Source organism: Tiliqua scincoides, chromosome 2, assembly GCF_035046505.1.
Source record: "Tiliqua scincoides isolate rTilSci1 chromosome 2, rTilSci1.hap2, whole genome shotgun sequence".
In the NCBI taxonomy this organism is placed as follows: domain Eukaryota; kingdom Metazoa; phylum Chordata; class Lepidosauria; order Squamata; family Scincidae; genus Tiliqua; species Tiliqua scincoides.
The window spans coordinates 249,744,989-249,765,399 of record NC_089822.1 but is presented as its reverse complement, the minus strand read 5'-3'; the positions used below and the strand labels follow the sequence as shown (position 1 = coordinate 249,765,399).

Sequence of the window (20,411 nt, the reverse complement as noted above, 5' to 3'; positions counted from 1 at the left end):
AGCCTCCGCAGGCTAGCGCTTCCTGGAGCACCGGCCTTGCTTCCACTCAAGGAGGTGCAAACGTGCTTTACGGCGTGGCCTATCTAAAGGTTTGGGTTGCGCCCGTGGTGGCATATCCGAGGAGACCCATGAGTTGCCCCAGAGCTTCCTAGGAAGCATGGATGCTATTTTTATTCTTACCTTTCTATTGCCCTCAGGTTGCCCCTCGGCTGGATACAGTATGTGTTTTTTGAGCGTGGCTGCATCGGCAGGGTGTGTGTGCGAAGAGGACAGGATTGGGCCCTAACCTGTCTGAATTTCAGTTGGTGTTTGATTTATTTCTAAGGTTAAAAGGTGGAGAGTATTTTAATGTAATAGATTTCACAGCTTACACTTTTGTTTCTAAACACTTTTGAAATATGCTCTGATCCATGCTCTGATCCATAATATGCTCTGAGCCCATTCCAGGGCTGAATATTCTAATTGACAATCTTCTATTACTCTGGTCAATGTGATTTTTGGCGCATGGAACAATGAAGATGTTTCTAACACGACTTTTCACGCTGAAGTCAAATATGCAACCAGAATTTTTCTATCAAGCACAGTTTGTGTGTGTGCATGCGTGATTGATGAAGCTTTTTCTTAATACATCTGTTGAAAGAGTTGACCACCTTTGTCACAATTGGTTGCGTAGTTTTCCACCAGGTGTTGTTTAGTGTATACAGGCCGGTGGCAGTCTGACAATTTATGCTGCTTGTCCCAACATACACACGTCACTGACCTACGTCATAGCGAGCTGACATTCACTGTGTTCAGTACACACTGAGAGACTTTGAGTTTTTGTGTATTTGTGTATGTGTGTGTGTCGTGATTAGATTACTGTGCAACTGTGTTGTGGGCGAGACTGTGTCGTTATGCCAAGGGGTTTTTTAAATCATCCAGAAACCATCTGTTATGTGTTTGTGTGTGTGTGTGTGTGGGGGGGGGGGAATTGAAATTTAAAGCTCAATGGCTAAATTTCACTCGACTAGTTAAAAAATGTTATGACCTATATTTTGGCCGTAATATAGGTGACTGAGATAAGAACTGTGCCTCTCATACCTGCTATTTGACCTGTGTGAAGCATCTGACCGAACAGGTAAATGGTTCCTGCCATATATGCTTTGCAGTTAAAGCCTGAAGGGAACTCAAACATCATTCATCAGACTATTATTTTTGTTAAACAAACTTAGGGCGCAATCCTGGGTTGCCCTTGGGCCACCCAGGAGGTTCGCAAACATGCTGTAAAGCAAGTTTGCGCCTCCTGAGCAGGAAGCTGGGCCAGCGCAGGGAGGTGCATTGGAGCATGGAGGCTCTGCGGCAGCTTCCCTTAGGTAAGTTGCATCAGCTGAACTCGGCTGATTCAGGGGTCTGGGGAGGGTGGAGAGGAGGTGGAAGGGAGGCGTTCCAGGGTGGGGGGTGGGCAGGCAGAGGGCGACCCTGGGGGCAGGCAGTTGGGGAGCCGGAGGAAGGGCTGGGACCCGGCTGCTGTGCTGGATCCTAGCCCCCATACCTGAGCAGTGCAGAGTGGCTTCAAGCCTCTCCGCTCTCCTTGGACTTATGCTACCTCAGGAGGTGGTGCAACTGTTACCCTGCACATGCCCGATCTCGTCTGATCTCGGAAGCTAAGCAGGGTCAGGCCTGGTTAGCACTTAGATGGGAGACCACCTGGGAATATCGGGTGCTGTAGGCTTATACCATAGTCTTTCCATGCCTGATCTTGGAAGCTAAGCAGGGTCAGGCCTGGTTAGTACTTGGATGGGAGACCGCCTGGGAATACCGGGTGCTGTAGGCTTATACCATAGTCTTTCCATGCCTGATCTCGTCTGATCTAGGAAGCTAAGCAGGGTCAGGCCTGGTTAGTACTTGGATGGGAGACCGCCTGGGAATACCGGGTGCTGCAGGCTTATACCATAGTCTTTCGAGACTGAAGGTTGCCAACCAGTGGTGGTGCAAGTCTGACGAGACCCATTGGGGCTGCAGTGGCTTACCCAGGGATAAGGAAAAGAGTTTCCCCTTACCTCTGGCTGAGCCACTTTGGGGCCTTATCTTGTGCTGGAACGGGCAGGCCAGGAGGCCTGTGCTGCATCCAGTGCAAGATAGGGCGCTGAAGTGATTGCAGTGTTGCATAGTGATTGCAGTGTGTGGATTTACTTGTGAATAACAAGTAAATCCAAACACATAGTGATCTACCCAAATTTCCCATCTGCTATTGGGCCAGTTCCTCACAGTGAGAACGTACATATACCACAGCCTCCAAGAAACATCACTGTAGAAGACAAAAGGCGCAATCTTAGCCTGCGCTGGAACAGGCAGGCCAGGAGGCTTGCACTGTATCCAGTGCAGGATTGGGGCCCAAAGTGGCTCAGCCAGAGACAAGGGGAAACTTTTCCCCTTACCTCTGGGCAAGGCGCCCTTGCCCCTATGAGTCTCCTTGGACTTGAGTCTCTTGCCCCATGAGTCTCCTCGGACTCCTCAGGAGGTGGCGCAAGTCTGAGGAGAGCAGAGAAGCTTCGTTTCTTGGACTCCCACTTGAATTTCCTCCCTCAGAATCTCCATTACATCAATGCCGAACATGGCAAGCAATTTCATCAAGATATCTCAATCAAGGGAAAAAGGTTCCAGGGAAAATTGAGTTCTAGCATGCTAGTCGACAGTTGTTGGACACCTCAGAGGGATGTTTCAGATGCTAAATATGGAATAAAACCATCAGTTTTAGGTAGTATGAATAGTGTTATAAATGTACAAAAATTTGGAGTGCTGCTTTCCTACCATTCAAAAATGTATTTTGTTTTTTATTTTATATTATACTGTTATACTCATTATATTGTGTTAGACTGATAATACAGCAATATATTATAATATTCGTATATTATTTTGAAATTATATTGTTGAGCCATACATCTTCGTTGTGTACTACACTATACGTGTAGTATAGCGTTCTCTGGTAGCGTTCTCTGAAGTGCTACCTGTTCCACGCACAGGACCAGCTAGGCAGCTAGGCAGCTACGCAGGTGGAGATCAGGGGTCTCAATGCGTGGATGAGACAGTGGTGTAGGGAGGAGAGGTTTAGATTCGTTAGGCCCTGGGGAACATTTTGGGACAAGCGGGGCCTGTACAAGAGGGACAGGCTTCACTTGAACTAGAATGGAACCAGACTGCTGGCGCATAACATTAAAAAGGTGGCAGAGCAGCTTTTAAACTGATCCCTGGAGGAAGGCCGACAGAAGCCGAGGGGCATCTGGTTCGGGACGAGGATGGGGAGGTTAAAGAACAACAAGACAAAGGCAGAGTAGGAGAAGAAATTGGGAATGGTAGCGTGATGGGATGTGATAGATGGTTTGGCACAGTGAGAGGATGCGGGGACAAAGGAGTGAATAAGCAGCCTGTCTTGGGGCATTCCGTGTACAAATGCTTTTATGCAAATGCCCGGAGTTTCCGAGCAAAGATGGGAGAACTGGAATGTCTGGTGACAAGGGAAAACATTGACATAGTGGGCATAACGGAAACCTGGTGGAATGCGGAGAATCAGTGGGATATCCTAATCCTGGGCTATAAACTCTACAGGAGGGACAGGGAGGGGCGTGTTGGAGGTGGGGTGGCTGTTTATGTTAAAGAAGGGATAGAATCCAGCAAAGTAGAGATTGAAGGCGGGTCCAACTCCACTGTAGAATCTCTGTGGGTTAAATTTCCAGGCCTGTGGAGTGATGTAATACTCGGGGCATACTATCGTCCTCCAGACCAGAAATTGGAAGGGGACCTTGAAATGAGGAAACAGATCAGGGAGGTGACAAGGAGGGACAGGGTTGTAATCATGGGGGACTTTAATTATCCTCATATAGACTGGGTCAATTTGTGTTCTGGTACAAAAAGGAGACCGGATTCCTTGACATGCTAAATGACTGTGCCTTAGAGCAGCTAGTCATGGAGCCCACCAGAGGACAGGTGACTCTGGATTTAATATTGTGCGGTACGCAGGACCTGGTTAGAGATGTCACTGTTACGGAGCCATTGGGGAACAGTGATCATGCTGTGATCCGTTTCGACATGCACGTCGGGAGAAGAATACTGGGCAAATCTCTCACAAAAACCCTTGACTTCCGACGGGCGGACTTCCCTCAAATGAGGAGGCTGGTTAGAAGGAGGTTGAAAGGGAGGGTAAAAAGAGTCCAATCTCTCCATAGTGCATGGAGGCTGCTTAAAACAACAGTAATAGTGGCCCAGCAGAGGTGTATACCACAAAGAAAGAAGGGTTCCACTAAATCCAGGAGGGTGCCCGCATGGCTAACCAGCCAAGTTAGAGAGGCTGTAAAGGGCAAGGAAGCTTCCTTCCATAAATGGAAGTCTTGCCCTAATGAGGAGAATAAAAAGGAACATAAATTGTGGCAAAAGAAATGTAAGAAGGTGATACTGGAGGCCAAGCGAGACTATGAGGAACGCATGGCCAGCAACATTAAGGGAAATAATAAAAGCTTCTTCAAATATGTTAGAAGCAGGAAACCCGCCAGAGAAGCGGTTGGCCCTCTGGATAGTGAGGGAGGGAAAGGGGAGATAAAAGGAGACTTAGAGATGGCAGAGAAATTAAATGAGTTCTTTGCATCTGTCTTCATGGCAGAAGACCTTGGGCAGATACCGCTGCCCAAACAGACCCTCCTGACCAAGGAATTAAGTCAGATAGAGGTTAAAAGAGAAGATGTTTCAGACCTCATTGATAAATTAAAGATCAATAAGTCACCAGGCCCTGATGCCATCCACCCAAGAGTTATTAAGGAACTGAAGAATGAAGTTGCTGATATCTTGACTAAGATATGCAACTTGTCCCTCAAAACGGCCACGTTGCCAGAAGATTGGAGAATAGCAAATGTCACGCCTATCTTTAAAAAGGGAAAGGGGGGGACCCGGGAAACTATAGGCCAGTCAGTCTAACATCTATACCTGGTAAGATGGTGGAATGCCTCATCAAAGATAGAATCTCAAAACACATAGACGAACAGGCCTTGCTGAGGGAGAATCAGCATGGCTTCTGTAAGGGTAAGTCTTGCCTCATGAACCTTATATAATTCTTTGAAAAGGTCAACAGGCATGTGGATGTGGGAGAACCCGTGGACATTATATATCTGGACTTTCAGAAGGCGTTTGACACGGTCCCTCACCAAAGGCTACTGAAAAAACTCCACAGTCAGGGAATTAGAGGACAGGTCCTCTCGTGCATTGAGAACTGGTTGAAGACCAGGAAACAGACAGTGGGTGTCAATGGGTAATTTTCATAGTGGAGAGAAGTGAAAAGCTGTGTGCCCCAAGGATCTGTCCTGGGACCGGTGCTTTTCAACCTCTTCATAAATGACCTGGAGACAGGGGTGAGCAGTGAGGTGGCTAAGTTTGCAGATGACACCAAACTTTTCCGAGTGGTGAAGACCAGAAGTGATTGTGAGGTGCTCCAGAAGGATCTCTCCAGACTGGCAGAATGGGCAGCAAAATGGCAGATGCACTTAATGTCAATAAATGTAAGGTCATGCACATTGGGGCAAAAAATCAAAACTTTAGATATAGGCTGATGGGTTCTGAGCTGTCTGTGACAGATCAGGAGAGAGATCTTGGGGTGGTGGTGGACAGGTTGATGAAAGTGTCGACTCAATGTGCGGTGGCAGTAAAGAAGGCCAATTCTATGCTTGGGATCATTAGAAAAGGTATTGAGAACAAAACAGCTAATATTATAATGCCGTTGTACAAATCGATGGTAAGGCCACACCTGGAGTATTGTGTCCAGTTCTGGTCACCGCATCTCAAAAAAGACTTAGTGGAAATGGAAAAGGTGCAAAAGAGAGTGACGTATATGATTACGGGGCTGGGGCACTTTCCTTATGAGGAAAGGCTACGGCGTTTGGGCCTCTTCAGCCTAGAAAAGAGGTGCCTGAGGGGGGACATGATTGAGACATTCAAAATTATGCAGGGGATGGACAGGGTGGATAGAGAGATACTCTTTACACTCTCACATAACACCAGAACCAGGGGACATCTACTAAAATTGAGTATTGGGAGAGTTAGAATAGACAAAAGAAAATATTTCTTTACTCAGCACGTGGTTGGTCTGTGGAACTCCTTGCCACAGGATGTGGTGATGGCGTCTGGCCTGGATGCCTTTAAAAGGGGATTGGACCAGTTTCTGGAGGAAAAATCCATTACAGGGTACAAGCCATGATGTGTATGCGCAATCTCCTGATTTTAGAAATGGGTTATGTCAGAATGCCAGATGCAAGGGAGGGCACCAGAATGAGGTCTCTTGTTATCAGATGTGCTCCTTGGGGCATTTGGTGGGCCGCTGTGAGATACAGGAAGCTGGACTAGATGGGCCTATGGCCTGATCCAGTGGGGCTGTTCTTATGTTCTATAGTACAGGTTGTCCCTCATTCTCCACTTGGGTTCCGTTCCGGAACCCCTAGTGGATTTTTAAAAAAAATCCAAAAAATAAAAAAAAACAGTGGGCAAAATAGATTTAAAGACCCACTTCCAGGTTTCTTACCCCTCCCATTGCTCCTAATAAGGTTGTGTCTCGACATCTGCAGGGGTTTGATTCTGGGACTCCCTGCTGATACCATAAAATTTGTTCAATAAAATCAGTTGAAAAAAAATTAAAAAGTGTGTCCCTTTACAATTGTGCTTTAAAAACAGCTTTCCATAGTGTTGTAGAGAGGCAGTCAGCAATCAGAAATGCAAAGGACCTCCTGCCTTTGCCTGACTCAGCTGAAGCATGGAATGATTGCTTGCATGACTGTCTCTCTACAGCAGTAAGAAAAGCAGTTTTTTTAAAGTGTGATTTTAAAGGGATGCATTTTTCCCCCCTTCTCCAGGGATCAGCACATTCCTTCTCATGTGCAGTGGCCATTCGTGCTGCGTCAAAATGTGCTGCTCTTTGGGTGACTTTCAGGTAGCTGTGGCACGGGCATTGCATTGTAATAATTTGGACACTGGGAAAGTTTCAGTTGCGAAATCTACAGTTTCAGATTCTGAATCATTCTGTATGGGTCACAGCCAGTCACATGTCCTCTATAAAAGGAGAGAGCTCTCTGGTAGCCGTATATTGGCCATCAAAACATGGAGCAGTTCTGTAAGTTATCTGTTTTCTTTAGAGACATCATTTCAGGTGATCGGTGTGTTTTGGGTCACCAGATGACTTTTCTAACTGTGATTTGTTATCAACGGTCTCAGTGTATTATTATTGTTTTATTTTATTTCAATATTGACTGAATTACTGTTACTTCCTTAATATAAGAACAGTTTAGCAATTACATATACTGTACTTTCTTACAAGAAAGCAATCGTTTGCTAGCTGTAAGAACACTTTAGTAATTATATAAGCTTGCTAGGTCATTGTAGGCTGTCTTTTCTTGGCGCTTCTTACCCTCTTTTGGAGACAGTGGTTGAGGTCCGAATTGGTCGGCTGGTGGAGCGGGTGATCCATGGGGACCCTTTGATTATTGGGGTGTGCATTAGTTTTGGTGACAATGACCAAAACAAAATGAATTGGATCCTTCTGTTCAGTGTGACGTTTGTGCAAAGTAGAACACAACAGGAATGAAGAAGACCCACTGAAGCAGGCAATCCGTTTAGTCCTATTTGGGTCTTGTTCATTCTTTTCAGTTTGATTTCCCCCAGCCAGCAGCTTCAAAAGACAAGGAAATATGGATGTTCTAAGGATATGATACTTGTTGTTCTGAAAACAAATCTGTTGTTCTGTGTTGCTGTGCTGCCCTCCTTAGTTGTTTCACATGTTTTCTTATTTTTAAGTTACTCTTTTGATTTTATGTTGATTTGTTAGTCATTTAGGGCACCCTCCTAACAGGAGCAGAAAGGGAGACTGTAAATATTTTCAAATTAATAAATTTGATGCACTTTTGGAGCAAAGTCTTATGATAATAGCAATGAAGGGAGGAAGATCAAGTGGCGTTTAAGAATCTGATCAAGTGATTTGCTTTGACAATGGAGACTCATAAGGACAGCACATTTTTGTTAGAATAAATTATATCAGATAAAACATATACACCAAAACTTGGGGTAAGAATGGACTGACCAGGTTGTTGTTAACGATAAATCAACCCATAGTCACATCCATTCTTATGGGAGTAAGGTAATGTCACAAAGGAGATGAATACCATCTAGATCAGGGGTGTCCAAAGTTTTTGGCAGGAGGGCCACATCATCTCTCTGACACTGCGCTGGGGGCCGGGGAAAGAAAGAATTACTTTTAAAATTTGAATAAATTTACATAAGTTTACATAAATGAATATATTAAAGATGAACTTATATGAATGAATGAAGGTCTTGCAATAGCTCAAGGCCTATAAAAGGCCTTGCACAAAGCAATGCTGGCCTTTCCTTTGCTGCTGCTACGGCATCACAGACATGAAACAACAAGCAGTGGAGGGAGCCCTCATCCCACAGCTCACACAAAAAGGTCAAACAGTTGCCTTCACGCTGAGAGCAGTTGTGTCGGGCCAGTGCGGGCTGCAACAAATCTCTGGAGGGCCAGAGGCTCAATGGAGACTGGGGGCTCCCCGAGGGCTGCATTGAGAGGCCTCGAGGGCCGCATGTGGCCCCAGGGCCCGGGTTTGGGCACCCCTGACCTAGATAATTGGAAGCCAGTCATGTAAAGTTGAGATTGTTTTTGATCCCCCTTTTTTTGCAATTGCAATTCTAGCTGCAGGGAACATGTCACTAGAGGTTACAATGGTGCTTCTCTGAGAGCTTCTTTGAATGGGTTTCTATGAACTGCTCTTTGATTTTAACAGTTTTTGTTATGAGTATTATCAGTGGCGTCACTAGGGTTCGCATCGCCCGGTACGAGAGGCCAGTGCGTCACCCCCATGACGAACCTCCTCCCACGCAGTGGGCAGGGCAACACCCAAGGCAGTGGGCATGGTGAAGTACCATTGTCCTCGCCCACTGGTTGTTTAGCTATAACTTTTGATAGAATAGAGCTATTTCAACGCGGTTTGTTTCACTGCACTCCTCATGATATTATGCATCAAATGATATATAACCTGATAGTATTATTCAAAAATACCAAGATTTTAAAAAGTTTGGCTAGTAGTGGTGTCACCCCCCCTCCCAATTCTGTACAGCCTTCACCCCTTAGTGACACCACTGGGTTTCATTTTATCTGTGAGTCCCCTGGGAAAGTGTTTGCCTAATGGGAAGGCAGGACACACATTATCTATGAAAAACAAATAAGTACTGCGGCCCAGCTGTCAGTTCAGAAATCCTCTTCAGAAGAAAATGTACAAACTCCTGATCAACCATACAGTTATTTTGTTATCTTTCCATAGAAATTTCATTAGTGTTAAGAACGCACCTGTTAAAATGCCTCAGACCAACTAACCCAAAAAACATGTTCATGTCAGCATAACCCTTGTTAAACCTTTGCTTCTCTCCTTCTAGCAGGTTTCATGTTCTTACTGCTTACGGCAGCCGTGATCTCTGAAAATCGTGCCGCCAAGCAAGAGGAATGGATGAAGTGTTTCAGTGATCCTGACTATGAGAAGCTGTTAGACATTGCCAGGAACGGGCTGGGAAGAACATCCAATTCACAGATTGTTGCGATCGTTGGTGCTGGAATAAGCGGACTCACCGCTGCCAAATTACTGAAGGATGCAGGGCATAAGGTAATTTACGTGACTGAGGATAAGTCTTTCATCTTATTGATTACGTTGCTTTCCTCATGTAACTCAAAATGAATCCTAATGCCAAGGGCTTTCCCCTCCAGGCACAGTCCTGAGCTAGACCATCTTAGCTTCAATAAGGTAGCTGACTTATGTACACTCACACCACACCTTTGGCGTGCCCTCTTGCCTCTTGTCAAGGAGGGAAAGGGGTGTCTAGATCGGGATATTATTCCTATGGAATATTTGACATTAGCAGCATGTATTCTGCCAGCCCTACACACTCACCTCCGTACAATGGTCTCTGTCAGCAAAGACCTCATTATCCAAACTTTACTGAGAAAAGCAGTTGCTGCCAAGAGCCAAGACCGTGCCGTGAAGTGGTGAAGTTCTGATTGGAAACCAGGTTATCCTCTATGCCTGTGGAGTAACATTATTACTTAGGGTTTCGCATGAGAAGCAGTGCCTGGATGGGGGACTGTCCTGTCCATGTCACTTCCTGTTGTTTTGACCTTTACCCAAGCTTGCAGTCCTGATCCCAGTGATCGGAGTCATAGTGAGAAGCTTTCATCATCCCTGTTTCCTATCTGCCAAAAACAGATAGATTTTTACATGACAGCTGCAAATACTGTCACACAAATATGGCAAGTTGCGTGTCCTCATTCAAATCTTGCAAAATATCCACTTCCACTGCTGTTTTCAACTTCCTGGAGCTCCGTTAGGCTTATGGTTTCATTTGAACTGCTCAGCACCTCCTTGGGGATTGTGTCTTTGCCATTGTCATTGTTGCTGTCCATTATTATAATTAAGCTGCTATAACTAATCTACAGCAAAAGATAACCTTGGAGGCTCTAGCCCAGCCTTTGTCTGTGTAAGATCCCAGTTTCAAAAGTACCTCAAGCAGTGAACTGAGGAACACGCTGACTCTGTGTGAGCTAGCGTTTAAGCTCTCTTTAGTAGTATTTAAGTACCCTCCTGGTGGTCCTTCAGATGACCTATTGTGTTTTCCCTGGCAATGCCCTGACATTGCATTGCCCAGAACATTGTGGGGAAAAATGATGCCCAACATCTGAGATGAATGCTGTATTTTTGTGGTGACACCAGCCACTCCCCTCCTCCGCAATGTTCCAGACTAATCCAGATGTTGTGGATGCTCCTTTAAGACTTTGAAAACAGTTGTAAAATAAAGGACAGGTGCTTTGCTCTACCAGAAGGTAAGCACCCAAGTCTCATCATAAATGCCAAGGGAGAATATGAAAATGGTGGATTTGTGATGAAAGGAACACAGGATTATGATGTATGAGTATGAACAAGAGAAAAAAAAAAAACATCTGTAAGTGCTGACCACAAATGGAGACACCAACCACATTTTTCCTTTTGCAGTTCTTTTTGCACATTTCTGATGATGAGAATTTTGCACATTTGAGTACTGTAGTCTGTTGGGATGCATGCAAGTGAAATGTGAAAGAGAAAGTGAAACCCCACTGGTTTTTTCACTATAACTTTTGATAGAATAGAGATATTTCAAAGAGGTTTGTTTCATTGCACTCTGCCTGAAATTACACATCGAATGATGCATACCATGATAGTATTATTTAAAAATACCAAGATTTAAAAGTAAGGCCACACCTGGAGTATTGTGTCCAGTTCTGGTTGCCACATCTCAAAAAGGAAATAGTGGAGATAGAAAAGGTGCAAAAGTGAGCAACCAAAATGATTACTGGTCTGGGGCACCTTCCCTATGAGGAAAGGCTACAGTATTTGGGCCTCTTCAGTCTAGAAAAGAGGTGCCTGAAGATGATTGAGACATACATGATATACATACATGATTGAGACATACAAAATCATGGAGGGGACGGACAGAGTGGATAGAGAGATGCTCGTTTCCCTCTCACATAACAACAGAACCAGGGGATATCCACTGAAGTTGAGTGTTGGGAGGGTTAAGGCAGACAGAAGAAAACATTTCTTTACCCAGCATGTAATTAGTTTGTGGAACTCTTTGCCACAGGAAGTAGTGATGGCATCTTGTCTGGATGCCTTTAAGAGGGGATTGGACAAATTTCTGGAGGAAAAGTTCATTACAGGTTACCGGTCATCGTAGGTATGTGCAAGCTCTTGGTTTTAGAGGCAGGCTGCCTCTGATTGCCAGATGCAGGGGAGGGCACCGGGATGTAGGTTATATCTGTTGTCTTGTGTGCTCCCTGGACATTTGGTAGGCCACTGTGAGATACAGGAAGCTGGACTTGATGGGCCCTTGGCCTGATCCAGCAGGGCTCTTCTTATGTTCTTATGTAAATCAAAACCAGCACGATGTCTTTGTTTCTAGGTTCTGATTCTGGAAGCCAGTGACCATGTAGGGGGTCGGATAAAGACCCATCGTGAAGAAGACTGGTATGTGGACTTGGGACCTATGCGCATACCCAAAGGCCACAGGTAAGGAGAGAGGAAAATCCGTCAGAAAACCCACTCTTTCTCCTGTGGTTTCATGCATGAGATACCATGTTGGGAATGGGGGTGGGAGAGAATGCTTAAGCAGACTGAATGCAGGTTACAGGGAGCATTCATGCTCATGATTTGCTACTCAGGCTGCAATCCTAGCCACCCTTACTTGGGAGTAAGCCCCATTTAGTATGATGGGACTTACTTCTAAGTAGACATGCATAGAACTGGTTCTCAGAGCCCAATCCTGAGCTCTTACTGCCAGCACCGAGTGTCGTAAATGTGCCGTAAGGCATGCAGAGCTCTCTCAGCACTGGAGCTAGCCCAGGAGGAGGTGTGCCAGGGGAATGGAGCAGGGCGGGAGGGAGGTGGGACCAGCTATACTGGATCCTGAGCTTTGTCTGGCTGCACAGCCTGACACGGGGGGGGGGGGGGCTCTTGATTCTAAGGCTCTATTTCCAAGGGCTGCTGCAGAATCGAGTAGCCTAATTGCAGGGCTGCTTTCCTTACAAAAGTCCCCTTCCCCTGAGGCACCACCGGCTGCTGCCCATACAGGATGCCGCTGCAGCCGTTTTGGCTCCACGGCAGTCCCAGCACAACGGGCAGCTCAGGATTGGGTTGCCTATCAATGGCAGGAGCAGCCTAGATCAGCATTTCTCAACGCTTGTCCTCCACTGTACCACATCATATGGTCAACCTATTTGAAGCACCTCCCTGCCAGTTACTTCTGGTTGGGAGGCCAGATGTGACATGAAAAACACCAGTAAGAGGCTCAGAGTGGAGGGGAGGGCTTTTTCAAGCACGGAAAAGCATGCTTTGGCACCTCCTGCCACTGTTTTTTGTGTTGCGTTTTTGATCTCTCTTATGGGCAGCAGGTGTCCTGTGGCCCTGCAATTACCACCAGATACCACCTCAAGTGCCACTGGTGGTACCCATACCACTGGTTGAGAAACACTGGCTTAGATGGAGGGCTGCACTTGTGTGAGTTGCAGTTTACAACTTGCATTTTACATTTGACAGCAAATTACCATTTGTATTTATATTAATTGGAGTGAAACACAAGTACAGTTTTATGAATTGCTGTGCCTCCCTTCCTTTACCCACCACTTTTGCATCTCCAAAAACACAGCATCTTGCATCTTCTCAAAAACCAGTGTTATAATACCTGCATGGAATAATTGGATGGAATGTGCCTGTACCAAAGCACTACACGGCTGTCCTTAAATTGGGATATACTTGAGTCAGATGTCCTTAAATTGGGGACAACCTGTATTTAAACATTTATTTCCATCTCATATATTACTTGATAACCTTCTGATCTGCAAAAGCTCCATGATTTATTTGCATCCCAAAGTATAAAACTGTCACATGGTTGGCAACCTTCAGTCTCGAAAGACTATGGTATAAGCCTACAGCACCCGGTATTCCCAAGCGGTCTCCCATCCAAGTACTAACCAGGCCTGACCCTGCTTAGCTTCCAAGATCAGGCATGTGCAGGGTAACTGTCACATGCTACCATGTAATTTTACCTTGTATTTTTTAAAAATACTTTCTTTCACTATATTTTTCCCCCCCAGAATTATTCATGAATATCTGAAGAAGTTCAATCTCCAATTAAAACCATTTGTTCAGACCGATAAGAATGCCTGGTTTTTCTTTCGAAATGAAAGAAAAAGAGTATCAGAGGTACAGGCAAATTCTAATCTCTTCGGCTATGACTTGGCCCCCAGTGAGAGGGGAAAGTCTCCTGAGCGACTCTTCGAAGAAACACTGGATAAGGTGGGTAGACTGTGAAGCTGAGAATACAGCTGACTGATTGGCACAATCATATAAGACTTGCCCTTAAGTGGAGATAAACCAGCATGTCCCTGGGAAGTTATTAGTGCCATGTCAAAAACCTGCATGGCAACATATAAAGTGGCCCTGAATATATCCTGTACCACACTTCTCAAGTAGTGTTTTGATCTTTACTCAACTTGTAGTTAATCTGTGGAACTCTTTGCCACAGGATGTGGTGATGGCATCGGGCCTAGATGCATTTAAAAGGGGATTGAACAAATTTCTGGAAGAAAAATCCATCACGGGTTATAAGCCATGATGTGTATGTGCAACCTCCTGATTTTAGAAATGGGCTATGTCAGAATGCCAATGCAAGGGAGGGCACCAGGATGCAGGTCTCTTGTTATCTGGTGTGCTCCCTGGGGCATTTGGTGGGCCGCTGTGAGATACAGGAAGCTGGACTAGATGGGCCTATGGCCTGATCCAGCGGGGCTGTTCTTATGTCCTTATGATGTCCTATCAGTTTCAAAAGTGGCATGGTGACAAGGATGGGAGACAACTCCCTAGTGTGGGTAGAATAACTTGCACAGTTCTTTAGATAGGGCCATTACACTATTGTTTATGTACCACCTCCCATGTACATAAATCATTGTATGCTATCATTTATCCTTTACAGTCGGGTGGATTTCATTGTCTTTGACTTCTCAAGCGTAGTTGAAGCACGGTCATATAATCATATGTGTAAGGGTAAACTTGTTTGTCTCTTAGTGGTATTTATGTTTTCTATAATTATGTTTTCTATAATCATCCTTAATTAACGTCATCATTCCTAACTGAAAACTTGAATGTGCATTTGAAGGGGAAAATATTTTATATATTGCCCTTTGTTTATCTGTTATGATTCTTGTGCAGGTAACAAGAAATTGTACGCTTTTGAAGGAGAAATATGACACGTTTTCCACTCAGGTAAGAGAAATGAATCTTTGCATGTCTCTAAAGTCAAACTCATTCTATATATTTCCCCTAATGATTAGGTGGAGCTCCTTGCGTGATCTTAGAAGCTAAGCAGGGTCAGGTCTGGTTAGTACTTGGTTGGGAGACTGCTTGGGAATACTGGGTGTTGTAGACTTATACCATAGTCTTTTGAGACTGAAGGTTGCCAACTTTTGCATATGACTGCAAAGGTTTGTCATGTGCCTCAATCCTATGGGGTGCATTCACCTCTAGACCTAGTGCTTTACCACATTGCAAACACGGAACTGCATGTCGCTGTGTGCCTCTTGACTGCCACCACAGCCGCCAAGGAGGAACCCACACAAAACACTGAACATAAGAACATAAGAACATAAGAACAGCCCCACTGGATCAGGCCATAGGCCCATCTAGTCCAGCTTCCTGTATCTCACAGCGGCCCACCAAATGCCCCAGGGAGCACACCAGATAACAAGAGACCTCGTCCTGGTGCTCTCCCCTACATCTGGCATTCTGACTTAACCCATTCCTAAAATCAGGAGGTTGCGCATACACATCATGGCTTGTACCCCATAATGGATTTTTCCTCCAGAAACTCGTCCAATCCCCTTTTAAAGGCGTCTAGGCTAGACGCCAGCACCACATCCTGTGGCAAGGAGTTCCACAGACTGACCACGCGCTGAGTAAAGAAATATTTTCTTTTGTCTGTCCTAACCCGCCCAACACTCAATTTTAGTGGATGTCCCCTGGTTCTGGTATTATGTGAGAGTGTAAAGAGCATCTCCCTATCCACTCTGTCCATCCCCTGCATAATTTTGTATGTCTCAATCATGTCCCCCCTCAAGCGTCTCTTTTCTAGGCTGAAGAGGCCCAAACGCCGTAGCCTTTCCTCATAAGGAAGGTGCCCCAGCCCCGTAATCAGCTTAGTCGCTCTCTTTTGCACCTTTTCCATTTCCACTATGTCTTTTTTGAGATGCGGCGACCAGAACTGGACACAATACTCCAGGTGTGGCCTTACCATAGATTTGTACAACGGCATTATAATATTAGCCGTTTTGTTCTCAATACCCTTCCTAATGATCCCAAGCATAGAATTGGCCTTCTTCACTGCCGCCGCACATTGGGTCGACACTTTCATCGACCTGTCCACCACCACCCCAAGATCTCTCTCCTGATCTGTCACAGACAGCTCAGAACCCATCAGCCTATATCTAAAGTTTTGATTTTTTGCCCCAATGTGCATGACTTTACACTTACTGACATTGAAGCGCATCTGCCATTTTGCTGCCCATTCTGCCAGTCTGGAGAGATCCTTCTGGAGCTCCTCACAATCACTTCTGGTCTTTACCACTCGGAAAAGTTTGGTGTCGTCTGCAAACTTAGCCACTCCACTGCTCAACCCTGTCTCCAGGTCATTTATGAAGAGGTTGAAAAGCACCGGTCCCAGGACAGATCCTTGGGGCACACCGCTTTTCACCTCTCTCCATTGTGAAAATTGCCCATTGACACCCACTCTCTGCTTCCTGGCCTGCTTCTCACACTGGTGAGAAGACCTGCTGTTCTGGCAAGTCGGTGGAGTGGGTGAAGTGGTGTGGCTTGTCAGTGGACTGCAGGAGACTGCTATTCAAGTAAACGAAAAAGATCTCACACAGTTTTTATATTGTTATAAGAAATATATATATAAATAATAACCCTATTCAATTATTTAAACACACAACTTATTCTTGTTCCTAAACAGTTATTTTAGATTGATTCTATTCAAAATTAGTTGTTTCATTACAGACTGCTCAGATAGCTTATACAGTTTTGGGGACCAGCAGCCCAATCCTATCCACACTTTCCTTGGAGTAATCCCCATTGACTCTAATGGAACTTACTTCTGAGTAGACATGCATAGAATTGGGCTGCAGGACGCTATTCAGGGATATCAGGAATTTCAGAAGTGAAAATAGGAAGTATTTGGATTTTGAACCACCTGTTCACCCAAATCCCATTTCCTCCAACCAGGAGTATCTAATTAAAGAAGGCAATCTAAGCAGAGAAGCTGTTAATATGATTGGTGACCTCATGATGGAAGGTGGTGGATTCTACGCTTCATTTCTTAATTCTGTTAATGAACTTGTGGCCTACTATGATGATGATGGGTAAGAGAGGATGGTTGTATATTGTCTTAGCTGATTACCAGATGAAAACACTGGATTACTGGAGAATTGTGGGGTCAGCTTTGTGGCACAGTTGATGAGGGCCCGATAACAACAGACTGGCCCGGTTTTGATCCTAAACCAGACACTGAGCACAGATTTGACAGGCTAACACGAATCCTTTTAGAAGCTGGGTGAGTCTCCCATCTTAATGCAGTGGTGCAGTTCTACAAAACAAACTAAAATCATTTAACACTGAAGTCTGATTTGCACCTAGATACACTGCTTCATTTTTTCACCAATTGTTTACTCAGGGCCCAATCCTATCCAACTTTCCAATGCCAGTGTAGTTGCAATACAGCCCTGAGGTAAGGGAACAAATGTTCCCTTACCTTGTGGTGGCCTCTGTAACTACCCTCCCAACATAGGATGTAGCTCATGCCCCATTGGCACAGCTACACCAGGGCTGGAAAGCTGAATAGGATTAGGCCCTTAGTGCTTGGTGGGCTGCTACTGACTCTAATGGAAGGCATTGTCTCCAAGGTGGTAGGATAATTCTATCCATGTTGGCTGCAATCATCAAAAGATGAAATCTGCAATGTAAGCAAGATCCTATTTATTGTAGGGAAGGGACCAGATAATGTATCATTTGTGAACAATCAGGCATGAGTCTGAGATAGAAGTGTTACGCACACACAAGAACCCCCAAATTCTTCTCTTTGTGTTACTCATGCTTGACTAGTAAACAGATGTACACCCATTCCATAGCTTCAATTCTCATCACTCCTCCCCCACCACCTGGTAGCTTTTTATTTAAAAATAATAATAATGAGAGAAGCAACTGTTACCCTGCACATGCCTGATCTTGTTTAATTTTGGAAGCTAAGCAGGGTCAGGCCCGGTTAGTACTTGGATGGGAGACCGCCTGGGAATACCGGGTACTGTAGGCTTATACCATAGTCTTTCGAGACTGAAGGTTGCCAACCATAATAATGCATTCTGGAACATTCCAGGTGATGATCACAGAGAAAATCTCTCCCCATGGAGAGTTGACTGCAAAGAAACACTCTTGGCAGAGAGGGAGGGTGGGAGTGGAAGTGACTTTGGAAGCATGTTGGTACATAGTGGCAGCATGGATGCAGGGCTTGCCACTGCATTTCTACATGTTCTTGTGAGAGTGGCGGGCAGCACCATGTTGGTGTTCTGGGAACATAAGAACATAAACCTAAGAACATAAGCTGAGACTGGTAGAGTAGGAGAAGCAAGGGCTACAGTCAGGAATACTCTAGGACATAAGGACGGCAACATAGAGTGGAACATTCCATGGAATGGTTTGTAGCTGACTGGACAAAGAGGCACCTTTCAAAATGGTATCATCCTATATATAGCAGGGGTGTCCCCCAGCACGTTGTCTTGTCCAGTAGCTGTTGCTGGTGTCTCTTCTGTATTTTTTTAGACTGTGAGCCCTTTGAGGACTGTGTACTCTGAGCGGCCCGCTTGGAGGCAGGCTGTGCAGCATGGCCTTTCCCAGTTTGAAGAGACACTTGGCCAACAGTCTGAGGCTAAGAGGCAAAGAAGGAAGGCCCACAGCCAGGGAGACAGACCAGGGACAGACTGCACTTGCTCCCAGTGTGGAAGGGATTGTCACTCCCGAATTGGCCTTTTCAGCCACACTAGACGCTGTGCCAGAACCACCATCCAGAGCGCGATCCCACAGTCTTCCGAGACTGAAGGTTGCCAACAACTCAGAGAGACCTTTGAGGACAGGGAACCATTTATTGATTAATTTCACTACGTAAATCACTTTGTGAACTACTCATGTTGCAGAGCGGTATATAAATATTCTTAATAATAATTAATAAGAAAATGTTTGAGCTGGATGGAGAAGGCAGAAAAGGGATGAGAGAAGAAGCGCCAAAGTGTGTGAGGGGAGAAGTGAATAACGTTAGGAGTGGACATTTTGATACAGGAGAAAAGATTGATGTACGACAAGGGAAGACCATAGAGACCCATATAGGATATATGAAAATAAGTGTTGAGACACTGAGGGACTGTTCTGGATGCATCCGAACTTTGACCAATAACCAGAGCCCTCATTCTGGTTTTGTTAATAATTTTGCTTGATTTGCCCACTTGGAATTTGTCCAAGGAATTGGTCTGTTCACTGGTTTCCTCTTCTCTTTCCTCCTCTCATCCGGATCTCCTCAGTTCTGAAAAAATCGCAGGTGGATTTGACCAGCTCCCTAACAGCTTCTTGCGGGAAATGCCCGGGATGGTCTGTTATAACTGCCCCGTAAAGAAGATCGTTGGCTTAAGTAAGAAAGTCAGGGTGTATTACCAGAAGCCTGGCAAAAACATCTTGTCATACCTGACTGCTGACTACGTCCTCGTCACAGCTACTGCCAAAGCCACACGACTCATCACTTTCCAGCCACCTCTTTCCCATGTGAAGGCACATGCCCTGCGCTCCTATAATTATGCCAGTGCTACTAAAATTGCCTTGGCTTGCACAGAAAGGTTTTGGGAGAAGGATGGGATTCGAGGTGGGCACTCATTCACAGATCGCCCGTCTCGTGCCATCTACTACCCAAACCATGATTTCCCCAGTGGACTTGGGGTTCTTCTAGCTTCATACACTACGAGATATGATGCGGATTTCTTTGTTCCCCTCAGTGAGGAAAAGTGTATTGATGTAGTGATGGATGACCTATCAGCCATCCATCAAGTGTCCAAAGATTATCTCCGATCTGTGTGCAAGAGGCATGTGATACAAAAGTGGTCCCTGGATCCGTTTGCAATGGGAGCTGTTGCTTTCCCCACCCCATTCCAGTTTAAGCACCTCTTCAAGGCTCTGTCTCAAAATGAAGGGAGAATCTTCTTTGCTGGAGAACACACAGCCCGCCCTCATGCTTGGATTGATACTGCAATGAAATCTGCGATAAGGGCAGCAAGTTGTATTCACAACAGCCCAACTTCTGTATGGCAAGAATCACAGAGCAGAGCTTAGGCGGGTTCTAACCTTCATGAAAAGGGGGTCTCATGTATGCTCCCATGGAAAACAGACCTCCAGTCTTTTTGTGACAATGGCTGCCCTCTGACTCTTAATACGTCATTATTAATAATATTATTCCAATGAATATTCATATACCTCTTTTCAACCATATCAGTTCACAAACTATTTTATATGCAAATAAATAAATAAATAAATAAATAAATAAATAAATAATGGTTATTTGATTCAAACTGACACATAATCTGAAAAGAGGTTGAAGAAACACCAGCAAGCAACCCCTAGGAAACCTGCTATGGTGGAATGATTAATGGTGGCATACGAGTAAATTCCTGATTCATTTTTCAAACCTGCTCATAACAACAATATGCCCATAGTATACTGTTAACTAGC

General features: G+C 45.0%; 1 protein-coding gene across 1 annotated transcript; it reads left to right on the top strand.

Annotated features, from left to right (window-relative positions):
• Window positions 1–1,324: 1,324 nt before the first annotated feature.
• Window positions 1,325–20,015, top strand: LOC136639020 (L-amino-acid oxidase-like). The gene is made up of 7 exons (XM_066613049.1): window positions 1,325–1,352; window positions 9,457–9,677; window positions 12,004–12,110; window positions 13,694–13,895; window positions 14,808–14,861; window positions 16,875–17,011; window positions 19,217–20,015. The coding sequence occupies exons 1-7, from the start codon at window positions 1,325–1,327 to the stop codon at window positions 20,013–20,015; spliced, it is 1,548 nt and encodes a 515-aa protein (XP_066469146.1).
• Window positions 20,016–20,411: the final 396 nt, after the last annotated feature.